The 18,774-nt window shown below is 37.1% G+C and overlaps 1 protein-coding gene across 16 annotated transcripts in view; it reads right to left on the reverse strand.

Moving 5' to 3' along the window:
* nbeab (neurobeachin b) overlaps positions 1-18,774 on the reverse strand; it is a 242,452-nt gene that overhangs the window by 163,637 nt on the left and 60,041 nt on the right. For all 16 annotated transcript variants that reach the window (XM_043258653.1, XM_043258656.1, XM_043258668.1 and 13 more), the window contains exons 2-12: positions 16,751-16,982; positions 14,322-14,422; positions 13,717-13,812; positions 13,116-13,237; positions 11,052-11,178; positions 9,156-9,275; positions 7,333-7,479; positions 3,326-3,523; positions 2,900-3,033; positions 1,447-1,555; positions 56-208 (exon numbers count right to left, since the gene is read on the reverse strand). In XM_043258653.1, the coding sequence (XP_043114588.1) occupies positions 56-208; positions 1,447-1,555; positions 2,900-3,033; positions 3,326-3,523; positions 7,333-7,479; positions 9,156-9,275; positions 11,052-11,178; positions 13,116-13,237; positions 13,717-13,812; positions 14,322-14,422; positions 16,751-16,982 (1,539 nt within the window). The remainder of the gene's footprint in view (positions 1-55; positions 209-1,446; positions 1,556-2,899; positions 3,034-3,325; positions 3,524-7,332; positions 7,480-9,155; positions 9,276-11,051; positions 11,179-13,115; positions 13,238-13,716; positions 13,813-14,321; positions 14,423-16,750; positions 16,983-18,774) is intronic.

The raw sequence follows: 18,774 nt of genomic DNA on the forward strand, positions 1-18,774 counted from the left end.
ATGTTTCGTTGTGAAGTACCTGGGTATCTTCTGGAAAAGACATGACCTTGCTCACCTTCGCAGGTATGTGGATCCAAATAGCTGCATTGAACAGAATATGGTCACAGAGCTGTTTGAGAAGAGGTGCACCGTGAGTAAGGCCATTCAGGTATTTGGCAAAAGCGAGGAACTGCTCTAGAACGGCTCTAGTGACGTGCATCCGTGATGCCTGAAAAACAATGATGAGATTTTTAGTTAACGCATTCTATAAAGCACGTATTTAAAATACATTATAAGGGTACTTTCAAGGAATTATAACGAATGCATAATGGATAATAAATAACTTTATAATATATGTTTATGAATACAGGCTTCGTAGAAAGTATTACTGATTTTTGCTTACCAAACCAACCTCTGGTTCTCAGCATCTTTACATCAAACCATCAAGCATCAAGTCAACATCTGAAGGTGCTGTTTGACTTTGCAGCTAAACAAAGACTTTAACTTTGTAGAAACTTTGTGTGTTATTAGTCTCAGCTGGCACCTGAGGTCCAGACAGGTGTGTGGTGTGAGACAGGAGTCAGTGTAAACTAGACACAAACAGATGGCCGGCTACGTGTGAATGGGACGCAAGGCAGCGGGATCATTCAGGTGTCATCTAGCACAGATTTACAGCTGCTGCTGTTAAATGACAAAGTGAGTCTTTTACTCAAGCGCCAACTTTAGATAAAGCCAAGGGTATATCGAGACTATGAAATAAGGACAGCTATGAATAAGTAAAGATAGCGAGAAGAAAAAATACAAATGACATTGGGTTAATTTGTATGTCATTGCAATAAACCAACGGACAAGGAGGAATATAACATAGCCATTGAACCGACGTTCACTGTGCAAATGCTTAAGTGTGCATTTGTCATTCATCAACCATAATGCACCATTTCTCCTCTGTCCTAGCGATTGAATTGGGTGCGTGTTTTTTAAATTCAGCTCACGCCTACAAAAGCTTGAGTCAATCGAGGTCATGACAACTCCAGAAAGTACCAATCTTAATAATCTTAAAGAGTTTAAAGAACGGAGAATGCGTTGTAAGCTTCGTGACTTGAGTAAAAGCACAAATTGTCCATAACACATCAAAATTCCTAGAGGCTTATGGTGTTGAGCGTTAAAATACACTTTATTATTCAAGTTAATACACAACAATTAGACACTTGTAAGCTGATTTCACCCAAAGTGTATGTTATTTTAAACATTCCTCTGTTTATTTGAGTGGCATGGCATAATAGCAGTTGCCCAACCAATGTTTCTACCATTCCGTCTGAACAATGGTTTGGAAAAACCTATTTGGAAAATGTTTATTTTTGCAATTCTGTTTGGTGCTGCTAACAGCATGAAAATTACATGCTTTAGCTTTAACCAGTCTAAATTATATGTTGGAATAAGAAACAATTAAGAAAATAGTGGCATCACCTTTTCCAGCAGGTACCCAATCACCAGGAATCCTTTCCCACCGAGCATCTGCTCTTGCATTGCCACTGAACTCTTGAGGAGCTCGAACAGGAAAGCCAGGAGAGTGGAACTGCACAGAAAACATCTCATTACACTAAACTGTGTTAACGCTGCAGATTCAAGATTAATGGAATGAATGGCGAGTATATCCTTCATACATATATATACAGTATTCAGACCCACTTAAATTTGTTATAATGCAGCCATTTGCTAAAATCATTTAAGTTCATTTTTTCCTCACTAATGTACACAGGGCATCCCATATTGACAGAAAAAAACAGAATTGTTAACATTTTTGCAGATTTATTAAAAAAGAAAAACTGAAATATCACATGGTCCTAAGTATTCAGACCCTTTGCTGTGACACTCATATATTTAACTCAGGCGCTGTCCATTTCTTCTGATCATCCTTGAGATTGATCTACGCCTTCATTTGAGTCCAGCTGTGTTTGATTATACTGATTGGAGTTGATTAGGAAAGCCACACACCTGTCTATTTAAGACCTAACAGCTCACAGTGCATGTCAGAGCAAATGAGAATCATGATTTCAAAGGAACTGCCTGAAGAGCTCAGAGACAGAATTGTGGCAAGACACAGATCCGGCCAAGGTTACAAAAAACAATGTCTGCTGCACTTAAGGTTCCTAAAAGTACAGTGGACGTTTGAAAGGACCAGGACCCTTCCTAGAGCTGGCCGTCCGGCCAAACTGAGCTATCGGGGGAGAAGAGCCCTGGTGAGAAAGGTAAAGAAGAACCCAAATATCACTGCGGCTGAGCTCCAATGATGCAGTCGGGAGATGGGAGAAAGTTGTAGAAAGTCAACCATCACTGCAGCCCTCCACCAGTCGGGGCTTTATGACAGAGTGGAAGGACTCCAAGATGATGAGAAATACGATTCTCTGGTCTGATGAGACCAAGATATATACCTATACATATACATATGTGTGTGTTATTGGCGTATGTTATTTCCCCTCCTATTTACAATCTCCATATTAGAAATTCTATATTTAATTTATCTGTTTTTATATCTGCATTACCTTATTTAAAATTGCTAATATTTAATATAATTTTTTATTTGATAATATTTTTTGCTGGTTATTTTTAGTTTATTTTGTAAAAATAGTTTTAATCTGTAGAGTTTTAATATCCGTCTTACTAGTTAAAAGAAAATAATGAATATTACTAACTACTATTAAAACATTTGGGGACTACAAGATTTCTTGCATGTTTTTGAAACTTTAAAACATATCAAGGCTAGGATCAAAAAACAAAGTAAAAACATGTTGTGAAATACTATTTTATATATTACTATACATAATTGCTATAATATATAATAGAACAGCATAGATTTCTTTTTACATTATTACATATACAACATACATTTTCTTTAAAAGGTAGAAATTATGCTACTTACCACACTGTGGTCTCCACTTGGCTTTCACTGTGCTGATGGAAATCCAGCTGTGCAAAGAGAGGAAACAGCACCTGGATACCACCAATGGAGTGAATGGCACTGTGAATGGAGTGTGTAACGATGGCCTTCACATCCTATATATAAACAGAAGGGAAAAATCAAATGGATTAAAAAAGTCAAGTGAACGTATTCCGTAATTACCTATTTTGCCATTTTAAAAGTACTTACATTAACCACTGACTAATCTTAGAGGAACCGTGTTCCTCCAAACAATTAACATTGAATGGCAAACACCGACATTATCTTGTGGAGTTAGCTAAACAATGCAGCATCTGATTAACATTTAGTGACATTACCAACCATTATGTGGTTTATTTAGAATTAAGAGAGTAGAACTCGGTCTCTAAGCATTAAGCAGACATTTACCTGTAGCATCAGAGCGTGAGGCGAATGCACGAATATAGACGGGTTTTCTCTGGGTGAGGACTCCAGGCAGAGCTGAGCGTCTGTGGCTTTGGCGTTGTAAGTGAAGGAAATGCTGTTTGCTAACTTCCCATCATACAACACTTGCTTATGGTGGTCAGCCAGGTGGATGTCGCTCTCCGATTTAAACTTAAAGGTGCTCTAGGGAGGCAAAAAAGATAAAAAGTCGGATTACGAAGAAATGTAGACCAACACGGAATGATAATTCGCTTCTAAGAGGTGCGTAATAAAAGTGAGACATGTCAAGTGAGAGAATTAATTAAAGAGCGAATTATCACAAAATATGACAATCTATATTTAACGCGTCTTAAAATAGTACATCTATGTAAATCGTATTATTCCATGGACTTATTAAAAGATTTACTATTCCTAGCATGAAAAGGAGAAGATTCTTTTTATGCAGTGATTAAATCTTATCCAAAGTCGTGGGAGCGCGATGAATAATAAATGAGCTCGGTGGCATGAAATAATCATGAAGATGAAGTAGGGGCGAGGTGGGAATCCCCTGGCTGAATTATCATTCATGAGGTTGTTTCGTGTGCTGTCAAATCACAGGCCCGCGGCCCAACACCTGCAGCACATCCCAGGTGATGATGTCATCCAGATGTGACCCGCTCTAGACGTGTGTTAACTGTGTAAATGTATGGAGAGCAGACAATGATAAGGCATTTTTAGAAAATCCCATGCCTTTTTTATCAGCAAACATGTGCTTGATAACACTATCAAGAAACACTGCTCATAGTTTGTCACGTGATACTATATATGCGCTTATCGGCAAGCCTGGATGTCATTCTATGTAAAATTAAGGGCACGAAACTTTCCTTCCCCCACAGGCTAAAGCACGGGTGATTTTCTAAATCGAACTCATTCTAATATGCTGACTTGCTGCTGACAGTTCAATAGTTTGCTACATATTTTTGTAGAACTGGTCAAACCTTTTTTCCAGGATATAAATAAAATATAAAAGAACAGCATTTATTTGCACTCACCCTTAATCAATTTAATGCATCATTGTTAATAAAAGTATAAATTACATTTTTTGTTTGTTTTTAACTTCTGAGCTGCATTTCATATTATTAATAAATAAAATTTAATACTGGTGCATTACATACGGCATACTGTGGAGTATATACTATTTTTACTGCTGTATTTGTTTGAAAAAATACAAAATTCAATAAATACTGTTTGTTCTAATGAGATATATCTGCAAACAATTAATTTATTATTTCATTAATTATAAGCTAGCAGCATTTCTTTAATCAAACTTTGAGTAAAACTACCCTAAATCTAAACTTAAAACAATGAGCTGTTAAAAGCTGCTCATTTATTAGACACGAACCTCATCCAGAAACTAACTACCTGTCCCTTTATATTCATATTTCATTATCCATGTCTTAACTATGCACCAGTGTCTGTTTAAAGTTGTAGGAGGGTGTTTGTAATTAATTTGTTGTCGTTAAATACTGTACACTATTACAATGCGAATACGGTTTCTAAGGCACTAAACTTGATCAAATTTATGCTTATTTTGACCTAAAACATTCATGTTGTTCGGTTTACTCTGCTGAACAGAGATAGCGTAAATGTCACCTGTTGCTGGTCAGGTTGCTGCCGCAAACATACGATACAGCACAAAACAAATCTCAAAATCCATCAGATTGACTGAAAAATAAATACCACAGCACGTTAATGGATGTTGGCAGCTTTGCAAAAAAGCTAAAAGCACACCATCAGACGAAAATAAACCTGACAGAATGCCGCCGTAACATCTGATACATTTATGGCAAAAACCGATGATGTAATGTTCATGTTATTTTATAGTGAGACTTTGCAATAGTGCATCTGTCTTCCATGACAACAGGGAGAGAGAAAAAAACAGGGACTACCACAGTACTACAAAATCCAGTATGAAATACAAAACATGGGCTACGTATATATAAATGTTCTTTAACTTTATACTTTAAGAAATTCTGAAAATGCAGAAAAAAATCTGCATATTAGAATGGTTTCTGAAAACCAAAAATGGGCACTGAAAACTACTAATCTGAGACCAAACCTGGTAACCGGGACACACCAAGCCTACGGTCGGCAATTGGCTCTCGTCTGGCTCACGTCGGCCGTTGGCTTGGTGTGTACCGGCCTTTAGTTAAGACAAGACCTCAAGCAAAAGGGTCTGACGGGGGGTCAGTGTTTTTTGGCAGCTACAACATAGGCTGCCTTTTCTGTTGAGTCCATAATCGGGTCATCTTCAGATCAGTCACATAAATCACAGGAGACTGTTCATGTCTGAGCAGGTACTCTGCTAAAAGGCTATGAGGACCTAAGGGAGCCAACACACTACAGCCAACAGAACAAATAACACTGTCAGTGTTGAGGGCAGGAAACAGAAGACAAGGGTGGAAAATTGTGGGGGAAAACAGATACTTAATAGTTATTTCATTCAAAAAGATTTAAGAAAAACAATATCAAGCCAAATCACAGCAAAGACAAGAAAAAATGCAACTTTAAATGGAGCAAATAAAACAAAATAAAAACAAAACAATGACTGAACTCAAACTATCATATGGAACATGTGCTATTCCACATTCAGCTTTTGTTTAGCTACATTAAAAATGTACTTGCATGTGCAGGCTCTAAAAATTTTTTTTTTTTTTTTTGACCCTCGTTCTGTCATTTGGTCCGCATACACCACTTTAAAGGAGAGAGTAACGCTTATAGTAGATCCATCACAATTAAAAACCCATTATATCACGTTTTTCATCAAATGGGGGCCAGGCCCTGTGGTCTAGCCCTGCTAACAAACTCCAAAGGCCTCTGCCCTATTACCAGACAAGGCAGATCAGCCCAAAGAGCTGACAGGCAGCCTGATAGCTGGCACTCCACTGAAATATACAACCCCTTTTCAGATTTCGATAGACTCCATTCACAGGTTCATCTGGGGTGGGTAATTGCTTTCTCCCTGAAGCAGACTGCTCATTATTTCTGCCAACCTGCCCGTCACGACGACGTGAGGGGCAGGGGGAATCAGAGGTCTAGAAGCGCAATTAATAAGGGAAATGACCAGCCCACACTGATTAGAGAAAAACCGGTGCAAATGTCTACCAGGTAGGTTAAAACACCCAAGATAAAAATAAGCAAATAAACTGCAGATTGCACAGCCCATAACTAAAACACTACTGTGATAGAGCAAAGACTATAGCGATGGTGTCAGAATTTGAAATTAAATTAGCAAAAAGCTCATCATTCATAAACAATGGCTTTGAACCAATGCAATGTCATTTTTGGGATACATATGCTATCCGTTCCGTGCATGTGGTTTATTGTTTTAGATAATGAGTCACTAATCAAAGCCTGGTGCTTCAGAGAAAATTAGACTTTGCACAATGAGACTGAAAAACTGCTGCAAGTCCTAATTACTAATATGACAGAGCTTCATATTTAATAAGGATGCAGCCTTGGAATAAAGGGGGGGGGGGAAATCCCAGTAACCTGCTCTGTTTACCCCATGGACGCAATTAAACGCTAAATCGCTTCAAAAGCACCTTGAGAATTAGCGACAAAAGGTCAGATACATGAAAGGGAAGAGAAAGACTATAAACTAACCAGAGGCAGACTTCATCAACGGAAGACTTCATTAGCAAACCAAAACTCAGAAACTACGCTGTCGTTCAGTGTAAATGCAATAATGCATGGCAAAAAGAAGAATGAGATTCTTCAAACAAACGTTTGGTAATAAGTAAATAGGTAAATGCAGCTTTTCACACCTGGAACATACTGTTTATCTGAACCAGAAATCAGCTGAGATTTAGATTTCCTCGATGGTGAAATCACGTTGAAGGGCACACTAATCAATAACCAAATGTCACTAATAAAGGAAAAACATCTCTTGGAGATCAATGGTGGCTGTGAAGCGTTGGTGTGTAACGCACTTTGGCAAATCTGATACATACCTTGTATCCTGGGCCCAGTTGATGGATGGCGAATATCTGAGCAGGGTTTAGCGCTTCACTGAACACATAGATGGCTCCGAGCTGTCCGCAGAACACTCGGTTGGCGTCTGCCGTCTCAGATGAGCCGAGGAAACATTTGTCATAGCTCTGTGATAAGCACATGAAGAAAACAGCTTGGAGTTCTTCATAGCAATCTCTCAAAAGTGAATAGTAGGGGAAAAAATAGAGCGCTGGAAATATAGTGGATGTCAGTATGCAAACTTCATACCAAGCGAGTAATGGTTCACAGCGTAATTGAGATGTAGCATTACAGAGATGTTATTCTGTGCTGAAACCTGCCTATTAGTTTAATCAAAATCGGCACCCAAGAGATCTGAGGTTAAGCACTGCTGGTCCAACCTTTTAATTATCTTACATTGCTTTCAGTGAGGTACAGCAAAACAGAGGCAAAGGTCTGTGAATTTTAATCCAATCGTTGAAGCCCCAAGATAATATCTCATATAAGGTTTGATAAAAAAGGTCTGTATTTCTACAGACGGCTGTGTTAGAGTGTTCCAATTTATTAATCAGAATTGGTATGTTTACTCTAAATAAGAACAAAATTATATTCATTATATTTTGTATAGTTTTGCATATGATAGTAGCTAGTAGCGTAATCCATTACAGTACATTTTAGGTAACATAGACTAATTTTTTAATACTTTTAGATTACTTTTGAATTGTTGAGAAGATTCTTCTTAAAAGGGTCATGTGACGTTGCTAAAAAGAACATTATTTTGTTCATCTGGTGTAATGCAATGCGTTTACATGGTTTTATATATTTCAATAAATAGTAGAGAAGTGGGGGGTTTAAACAAGCCGTTTTAGGGAGGTGTGGACAAGTCATAACTTCTATAAGGAATATCTCTTTGGTTTTGAGACTTTAGTCTTTGCAGCTTTAGGGAACTTATCAATGCTTATAACTATAGCTGTTACATATATACTTATGTAACAGCTTGTTGCACTCCAAAGAGAAAGGAAAACGTAAAATCGCACCATGTGACCCCTTTAAATGGTATTTCCTCCCGAAATGAAAATTTGTCATTGATCGCATACCCCCAATGTCGTTCCAAATTTGTAAAAGCTTTTTTCATCTTCAGAATATGATTTAAGATATTTTGAATAAAAACAGGAAATATCTGGACCTTGACAGTGTTCATTACTTGGCTGTCAATGGGACAGTTACAAGCCTCCCGGTTTTTATCCAAAACAACATTGTGTTTGAGGACGAACAAAGCTTTTACGGGTTTGGAAGGACATGTGAGTAAGTGAAATATGACAAAATTTTCATTTGTCATTCATCAACCCTTTAAAATGTATTTTTTCGTGTTGCTTTTCAACTTTCTGTGTAATTATAACCATTGTATTAGTGACTAGTCTTTGTGTATGTATGTATGTGTGTGTGTGTGTGTGTGTGTGTGTGTGTGTGTGTATATATATATATATATATATATATATATATATATATATATATATATATATATATATATAGTGTGTGACAGAGAATGCCAGAGAGAACCAATTTTTACTATTTTACAAGCATATCAAAAATATAAAATATAAAAAATTCAATACTGATTACGAAATGATTTTTCGCAGCATGCGCTGCATGATAGGCTTGATGTGTTGGCAGAAATAAACGTCATTTATTTATTCCGAAACTGTGATAAATCAATGCATCTTTCATAGTTTAATTTCACACTGTGCACACAGTGGTGATGATATTTCTCTCAGACAACATCCGTCAGCTACAGACCGAGAAAGCGATAGCAAAGTGGTCTTACGTCGTTGGTGTTGACGTGCCAAGCCATGTCGCCGTAGGAGACAAGCTGTCCATTGACGTAGCAGCGAATCTCACTGTTCCTCCAGCGGTTGTAAATGTGAACGATGCTGATCATGTACCACTGAAAAAGGGAAAAAGGTCAGTATAAAATCCAAATAAACATTTTATTCTATTGATTCATCAGTGTTTGTTATTCCAAAGGAAACAGATAAATATGACTGCCAAGTTGAATAATTATATAACGTATTTAATGGATCATACAGTAAATTAATTACATTGAATGAATTGATAGGAGACTAATTCAGCAATCTTCAAAACATAAATTTCAAGACCAAATGCTAACAGTCTAAGATATATATATATTTATTTATTTATTTATTTATTTATTTTAGGTTTTAGCACTATTTTTCTTTCTTGGCACTGGAAGCACACATTTCAACCCAAAACCATTTTCATGGGCAGCAGGCAGAAGGTCTAATGCAGTAAAATTTGCATTTAGATATAAATAATACATTGGATCTTGAGTGAGAGGAGAAAGGAGGAGAGGAGGCAGACAGAGAAAGGGAGGAAATCAAAAGTAGTGAGGAAGTAAAGGCAGGTTTACTTAGCAGGAGACAAGGGTCATTACAGATTTCATTTCTGTCAATGTGCCACCACACGAAAGAGTCACGATATGGCGCAGCATTTCAAATACACTCTGGAGCAAAGCCTCCGCCTCTCAGGACAAAACGCATGTTCTTCCCGTGCTGTTTGTTAGTACAGTATATTTTAAAATTAATGTTACATCCAACATAGCTGTTTTAATCATCGTATTCTCTTTCATTCTCATTTTTAAAAAAAACGACTAACACTTAGCTACAGTACATTTTGAAAAATACATACATATATGCATGAACTACTGTGTGATAATGCCATTCTGCCATTGCAATATTTCTGCGTTTTTTTTATCCTCAAAACCAGACCGCATCAGAAAGCGAATAAAAAAAGTTGCTACGCAGCCTGTTATCGCTTACATTAAGTCGCTAAATCAAAAAATTCAAAGCTGTTATTAGGAAGAAAAAGAAAGAAAAACCCTATGAGTCTAAACCACTGGAGATCAGAAGAATTAACCAGTTCATTTAAATGTGCATGATAGAGGAAAATCTGATGAATCCAATGAACTATAACAATGTATTTCTCCTTTTAAACTGCGATAAAATGATAAACTGTAGTTTTAATGATTATTGGACCACAAGAGGAACTGGATGAATTAGACTGGCTTATCTTTATTGGCTGAAAATGAAAACAGTATATTTAATATCTGTAAGCGTTTTGCTATGCTCATGCTATTTTTTCAGTTAAGTGTTTTTATTTGCAAAGTTGTGTTGCATCATCAACTCACAGTTTCAGACAACATGCAAACCTGCCCACATGACTGCAATTGCACTGTAAAATGTAATTTAGGAAAGACCTTCTAGACCTTGGCAAAACCTTTCCCTAGGGCTCTAAAGAGCAAGTTTGAGCTATTAACATTAATAAAGATTACACCAGCTAAGAGCATTAAATATTAAGTAGAAACAAGGAAATCATTTATTAGACAGATGTTTCAAATCTGCAGCAGCTTGTGCAGTGATTTCCAAGAGATTTCCCTTCGATTCAACTCAACAAAAACAAATACAGAAAATGGCCTCAGTTATCTCATGTCCTGGGGTTAAGTAACAGTCTGTAAACATGATGTTTAGCCCAGTTAACTGGATCATGCGTCCTCCGGCACAGCTTCGTGATTTTCACTGAGCATCACAGCAAGAAAATTCACAAGTGCATCCACTCGATTCTTACTCCTTCACAACACAATCAGTAGATTACTACAGATGCTGGTAGGAGAAAGAGAGAATCAAAGCTGGAGATGAAAGCCTACCTTGCGGGGCTGAAAGTCATATTTCACGCAGTGCTGGAAGCCCTTTCCTTTTGACTTCAATGATGTCACAATCAAGCAATTCCCCACAAAATGTGCAGAGTAGCCGATGCCTTTGCTTGTACGGAAACTGAAATTGAGAAATCAATAAATGCATAAAATACACAGCAATTTAAAAATAACAGTTTTGTGCTATATTTGAAAAGGTTAGATCACCCAAAAATGTAAATGACCCTGTGGTATTCTCACAATCGAGGCATTATAGGTGTATATGACTTTCTTCTTTAAGACGAATATAAGAATTAAAGGAACCCTATTATAGATTTTTGAAAATTACCTTTCATGAAGTGTGTAAAACAGCTCTAAGTGAATGAAAACATTCAGCAAAATTTTAAATATGAAAGTACGCTGTGTGTAAAGTTATTGTCTCTCAAAAGAAAGAGTCGATTCCAAATCATTGAAAAGAGTCATTTTTTAAAAAATAAATGAGCACAAAAATGCTTTCACCAAAGCTAAATGCATTAACATTGTCATATCCATAACCATGTTAAAATCTTTAGAGAGTTGTCATGATAGAATCCAGTTTAGGCCAAACTAGAAGTTTTAAACCAGCTAAGACCATGTTAGACCAGCTACAAAAAGCAGAACCATCTTAGGCTAGTTTATGATTTTCCATGTCAGCAGTTTAGGGAAATTTGTTAAACCAAAAAGGTAAGGTGTTTCTCTCGTCATACTGGTCTCCCAGCTTCAGTGGCTGAAAATTTTCCCAGTTCAGCCAGTTTGACCAAACTTGGAACCAGAAATTCAGCAAGTTTTTTCTTCTTTTTTTAATCACAGTATGCAGGTTTCCTGACATGCATTAGCTAGTTCTCTGTTCCAAGACAGTTAAAAGAGGAGAGAGTAAAGATATATTACTGTAGGCTTATTTCAAAATGTCAAATACAATTTTGTGTTCTCCGTTCCCCACAATAGAAGTATAAACCGTCACATAAAACTAACCTAACAGCACAAGAGACCATATTTGTGTCTTCAAGAGCTGGGAATAAGTGTGATTTTCAGCATGAATCAATACTCTGTTTTTCTTCGTGAACATCTCCTTTTACTTCGAATCTGTGTCACACACAGATTGAACCCCGAGTTTGTGTGAGCGGTCCTGTGCTTGGCAGCTCCAGGCTACAGATCTGGCAGCACAACAGCAAGCAGGACCCAGCGATTACTTTCAGGCGCTAGCTAGCGTTATTAGCCTGTCAGCCTTTAACAACACGGTTTTGTAACCTTCTCACAAAGTCCGGGGCAGATTCTCAATGCATGGATCTACATAATGTATGGAGATCTAATCTTACCTCAAGAAATGCATGTAACATGTAAGAAATGCTTTTTTATAACAATCTAGCCCATCTGACAAATCATTTCAAGCTAATATCAGAGGCAAACGCCTTAAAATATCTCTATAAAAAAAGCCCAAGGCTGTTCAAAAATGGATGTTGTCCTTCTTTCTCTCTCTCAAAACGCACTCACTCGTTCTCCCTTGAGGACCATTTTCCCTCGCTCCTGGAATTCTGGCCAATAAACACGCGTCTGTGCTATTGATCTGAGCTCTAATTACCCTCAAGTCTCTACATATGATGCTCTTTTTGCCTGGCTGACATTAAAAGCCCAAATTAATGTCTATTTCCACCCTAGTGTCCCTCTGCAGAGATTTTCAAGCAATTCCAGAACATTCTGCCCTGGGTTCAAACACCTATTGGTTTAATCAGCAGAATCTGACCTAATTCCCTTTTATGCTTGCATAATCCACCACATCATCAAAAAACAAAATCCTCTAACAAAGCTCATTATATAAGTGGCAAAGCAGCCAGAACTTTCTCTCTCTCTCTCTCTCTCTCTCTCTCTCTCTCTCTCTTTCTCTCTCTTTCTGTGTTAAACACTAAAACAAAGCCACTCAGTTTAATTTACTTACAGAAGCAGGCCCTGAAGGTCATTTTCTTTTCTGCTAAGCAAGTTTTATTTAAAAGTTGACTAAATTACATTTAACAGCATTAAGGCATAGGCTGTGAATGTAGTCACCAGTAAAGGTAGGGTTTGTCTTTGTCCACGTTGATGTTGTTCAAAGGATCCATGCGGAACCAGGTGTTGAGGGTAAAGCCGTTCTGGTAAGGCCATTTAGCAATAGGAGGCAAGGCAATCGCCTGGTAGAAAACAGAGAGCAAAAATTATATATATTACATATATATATATAAATAAGTACATGAAAACATATGATGTATATGTGTGTGTGGTGTGTTGTGTAATTAATATTTTACTAAATAATAAAAATAATATACTAAATTAATACTTGCAGTGAAAACTTAAAATACATTTTAAATTAATTAAATACTGGAAAAATGTATCTTGGTTTCCACAAAAATGTTAATCAGCATGACTTGTTTCAACACTGATAATAATAAGAAATGTTTCTAATTATTGAAAATCAGCATGTTTCAATGATTTCTGATAGTAAAGAATGTAAAATTGGAGCAATGACCCAACCCAATTAAAATTACATTTTCATTTTATTTAGACAAAGTTTTATAAAGATTTAATATTGTCTATTTAACATTTAATTCAACATCCCGACATCTGAAATATGCAAAGGTATGCAAAACAGGCTAAGAATGGGGTCACTCACAGCTGCACTTCGGCCAGGAAAGTTAAAGAAAGTGTCTGGTCCATGTCTCTGTGCCATTTGAGTGAGAACTGAAAGCAGTTTGACTGCATGTCTTGGCTGTGGAAGACAGAAGTACGTGAGAGGTAAGACAAGTAACTTAAGGAAAAACCAAATCACCATAACGAAAATCCCACAGGAGCTTTTCAGCAAAAACCTCTGAAATTAACTTAAAATTTTGCCTCCCGTCTGATTTAAGAACGTCGATCCAATCTGTTGTATTCTCACCTCACATGTTGATCAAAACGTTCCATTTCCACGTCTCATAACTAATCGTTTCATTACGGCCCAAGTCTCTCTTTTTTCCCCAGAGGGGTACTTCACTCTATCCAAAAACTGAAAACTATTGTGACAACATTCTCACTTTGGTGTCCGCCAGCACTCAATGTTCTGTCAATATCCCTCACTCGAGAGAACGGTGAATCGATACCTGGGCAGGCCTGATCTGTTCTGCGGTTGATTGCTCCAGAGGTCTGAAAAGGCTCGATGATCTCCAAAAGCAGTGAAGCTAACAACCCCTTGGAGCCCTAGAGCCCTACATGAGTTTTCACTCATTTTCAGTGACTTACCCACAATCCTCCTTCTCCTCTCAGCATGCTGAAGAGCAATTTGAGTTCTTTGACGGTGATACTGTAGCTGGCCAGAACTCCCAGCATATCCACCAGCAAGTCTGTGCATCATGGGAAAAAAAAAAACAGATGGACAGAGAAGATGTGGGCAGAGTGCGCATGTAAACAGTGGGATTTCCTGCAGCATAGGTGTTTGTGCCACATGAGCAAGACATTGTTTCATAGCATAAATATAAGACGTGTGAGAGGATCAAACCCCCAGAATGCATCTTTTCAGAGTATAATGGCATAATTCAGCAGGAACTGACACTGTTCAATATAACTTAGTTAAACATACAAAGGTTTTAATTATCTGATTTATTTAAAGAAACCAACTTATCAAAATGGAACGTACATAGTACAATGTTTAAATTGAATAAATGATAAAAAAACTAATTATATAAATAAAATAATATATAGCTATAATAAATCTAGCTACACCTAGCCAGAAATACATTTTATATACGTGTGTGAGTGTGTGTGTGTGTGTATGCTACAATGTTATGTTACAATGTAGTGACCAAATGTCCCCACAAGGATATTAAAACCCTTTTTTTTTAGGAAGTCTATGGAAACTCCCCACAACTCGCAGAAGCAAACATTCCTTATATCTCTTTATTATTATATGTAATTACTAGCATTCAGATAGCATATCTCTGTGGCTCGCAAACAGCACCTACAGTTGACAGCTCTTTCAATTCAGGTTAAACATTCAGTGCTGCGAAGATGACATGAGAAGTTATGGTAATTAATGCCATTTTACACTTTAATTTCGAGTTTCATCAAGACTGCTGATGAAACCCTTCCATGAGGCAATTCACAGCCTCTGCCTCTTAGAAGATTTTGATTGTGAAAAATGGCATTTAATGTATGCAGACAGAGGAACATGTTGCCCATGAATTACAGATGGAATGAATCAAAAAACATTCTTCTTCATTCATAAACGGTAACTAAAATTTAATATTGCTCTAAACTGCCACTCAATCTCATTACCAGACGGTGCAACTAATGAGATTTTTCTCTCGGTTTCTCTTCTGCCTAAGCCTGATGAATTCCACCGCTGAGAAGATTGCAGTTTAATCCACATTTCTTTCACTCACAGCGATTCGCACCGCTCTCAGGCGTCTAAAAAATGGAAATCTGGAAAAAAATGGAAGCTGTTGCCCGTATCTTGCACATGCTGTTTAACGCAGAGCGTTAACTTGACCTTTTATGCAAAAAGTAAACAACAAGCATGATTTAACATGCAACCTAAAAGCCTAAAATACTAAACAGGTGAACCTTCTAGCCAATGATCAACATGCATGCTTGTGGTATGGAAATGTTGAATGCTAATTCAATTTCAAACAGTGAATATTTACTCATGTTAAAAAATAAATAACTAAAAGATATATATTAAACAATAAATATTAAAAATGCAAAATAAATAAAACATTAAAAACATCAAGGAAATAAAGAAATTTATAATACAATAAAACAAACATTTATTGTTTTTTTATTTTAAAGTTAAAAATAAAAATGTAATAAATAAATTATTTATTAAATAAATAAATAATGCTTTTTATTTAAAGAGTTCAATTATAATATAATATAATAATTTTAAAGTTCAATTAAAATGATTATAAACATTTTATTTACTCACACTCATGTCCAAAAAGTGATGTTTTAAAGTAAAGGCCTATTTAAATATATCTTTTTCATACAACGGCAGTAAATAGTAACCGCAGCTGTCAAGATCCCAAAATAACAAAAGACCATCAAAATCACCATAAAATTCTTCGTACTAATTTTCAGTAACAATCAGCAAAAACACCTTTCTCAAAAAAGACAGCATGACTGTTCTGATTATTGCACATCTTTCGTTTAAAGTGCCTCTATTATGGATTTTTGAAAATGATCTTTCATGCAGTGTGTAACACTGAATGCAAGCAATGAAAACATCCTGCAACATGAAACATTGTGCAATTGAAACATTTAAACAGTGCCTGTCCACTTGGTTTTTTCGTGTTAGTCTGAATGAAAATGCCAATTCATTCTTTGCCACTAGGTGCCACTTTTGGAGCATTAAAAGCTCACAAAAACTGCTTTAAAATGAAATCAACCAGTCACTGGAGGAGTTTGGAAGCATGAATCATTAAATAAATTGTATGGGAGTCATAAGATGGGAGTAAAAATAAATGCTTATTATAAGAAAATGAAAGCGTGTGTGCGTACATGTCAACCTGTTGTTTGGGAATCCCAAAATCAAAATATGAAGGTTTCATACCCCGTAATAGGGGCACTTTAAACAATTTGTGAACAATTTATCGCCTTGGAGAAAAAGAAAGAAATGGCTCTCACAAGAGGTCAATTTCAAAACTCTGGAAAAGTGTCAGGTCGAGAACACTCACCTGCGATCATGTCATCCACAGAGCTCATTTTGAACAATAGCCTCTGAATGAGGCCGACCTCAGTGCTGGTCTGCAGGTTGCGCACACTCTTGCGCAGGATGGCGGTAAACATGCTCCAGATTTCTGCCTGGCATGTGACTTCACAGTGTTCAAGCAGCTCCAACATGCAGATGATGGCCTCTGCATCCTGGATGATGAAGTTCATCTCCAGGTCAAACTCACCACCAACCAGCTGGAGCAGAAGAGAAAGAAAGAGAAGGGAAAAGGGCAAGGACAAAAAATAGTTTAGACTCAATGTAAGTAACACGAAAGAGTGCTTTTCTTCTAAAGCTTTTGGAGTGTGTTTGACGTCAGACAAACGCAAGAGAACCAATTGTGACAACAAATAGCTTAACTAAACTCACTGAAACCTTGGGAAAAAAAGATGTTTCAACAGTCAAATCCTTCTAGCCCTCTTCCGGTCATAAACAATAACTATAATCATTTGGGAATTATAAACACCAATCAATATTTGTGTTCCGTGGGCTAAGCAAGCATGAAATTGAAGATTTCAAGACTTGTCTCGAGCACATGGGAAGACTTCAGGCCCCTTCTTCAGAGAGCAGCGAAGCACACATGTGGAAAATAGACCCCTGCTTCTCAAGGCTTATTTTACAACATTATCCAGAGTCTAAAACCCCATCTAACTTGTTTGGAATTCTTGTTGGCAGACGGGAATTAACTCTTGTCACGCCTCGGATACCATAGATCATTTGTTCTCAACAGGTGCGATGCGACAGAAATGGTTTGAGAGTTGTTCTGGGGTGCGTTTCCCAAAAGCATCTTTAGCCAACTATGGTCGCAAGTCGTTACCAGCATAGTTCAACGATTCTGTGTTTCCTGATAGCGCAAATCAAATGAACGTTCGCAATCAATGTCACAAAGTAACAAACGTACATGGTTGAAACTACAGCTTTGGACCTGGGGTTAGAAGCTTAGTTTCTTGTTAGTAAGATATATAGGCTTAACATGCATTACTACCTGTACCTTCCATTCTATCTAAATTTTAATTATGTATTTTAAAAATGCATCTGTTAATTCAAGCAAGTCAAATTAGAGAGATGTCAGCATGGACAGGATGCGTGACATGCCCTCAAAAACATGGCCAATTATTGGCTTCCAAGAGCGTGAAACCAATAAAACACAAGAAACGTCCAGTAACCAACACTGTAGAAGTCCTGAAAAAACCCAACTCGGAGCCACTAGCTTACTTGAACTCGCTATTTAATTGTCCTTCTGCTTTGATTTGACAGACATTTTCCTGTCTACTGTACTCATTTCTCAACTGAACAGCTGATGGGCGTCATGACAACCACACTTTCTTTTTAGCCCTTATTTGAGGAGTGATTTGCATGGATGTGTTATAGCCGTACTCTCTAACGGACCAAAACAGCATGACGAGAGGCAGTGGAGGAAGCGATAAACAGTGCCTCATCCCTGGAAAAGATGACAAGCGTTTCATTTATGAAAACGTCCATCAGTCAGTTTTCTCAGCCTTTTATAATGTCCTAATGCGTGCAATGACTGACAGTAAAGAAGACAGCAGCAACAATTATGGAGCATAGCAATGCACAGCATGTTAAATCAATTATAATAGCATAAAAAGGCAGTTTTTCTAAGTTAAACATGCATTTGATAAAAGGAAACCTCACGTAAACATTTCCGTCAGAAGTAGCCAGCAGACGACAAAAAAACTCCTCCTATCTTCTGTACAACAATGCTGCAACTGAGCATTTATTCACCAAAAATAATAGAACAAGGTCCTGCTTTAATGCCAGCCTAAATGAATCATTATGACAGGAAGGTATGCAGCATCTGTCTGACTACTTCTTAAAAACTAATTAGCATGAAGAATGAACAGAAAAAAAATGTGTTTCTTTGAAGTCTCAGCTGAAAAAACATCTGGCCCTAAAGCTGAACCCTGAGGCACACCAATAACAGTTTGCTTACTTAAAAGTTTTATGCTGACGGGTTCTCAAAAAAAA

Source organism: Puntigrus tetrazona, chromosome 15, assembly GCF_018831695.1.
Source record: "Puntigrus tetrazona isolate hp1 chromosome 15, ASM1883169v1, whole genome shotgun sequence".
In the NCBI taxonomy this organism is placed as follows: Eukaryota; Metazoa; Chordata; class Actinopteri; order Cypriniformes; family Cyprinidae; genus Puntigrus; species Puntigrus tetrazona.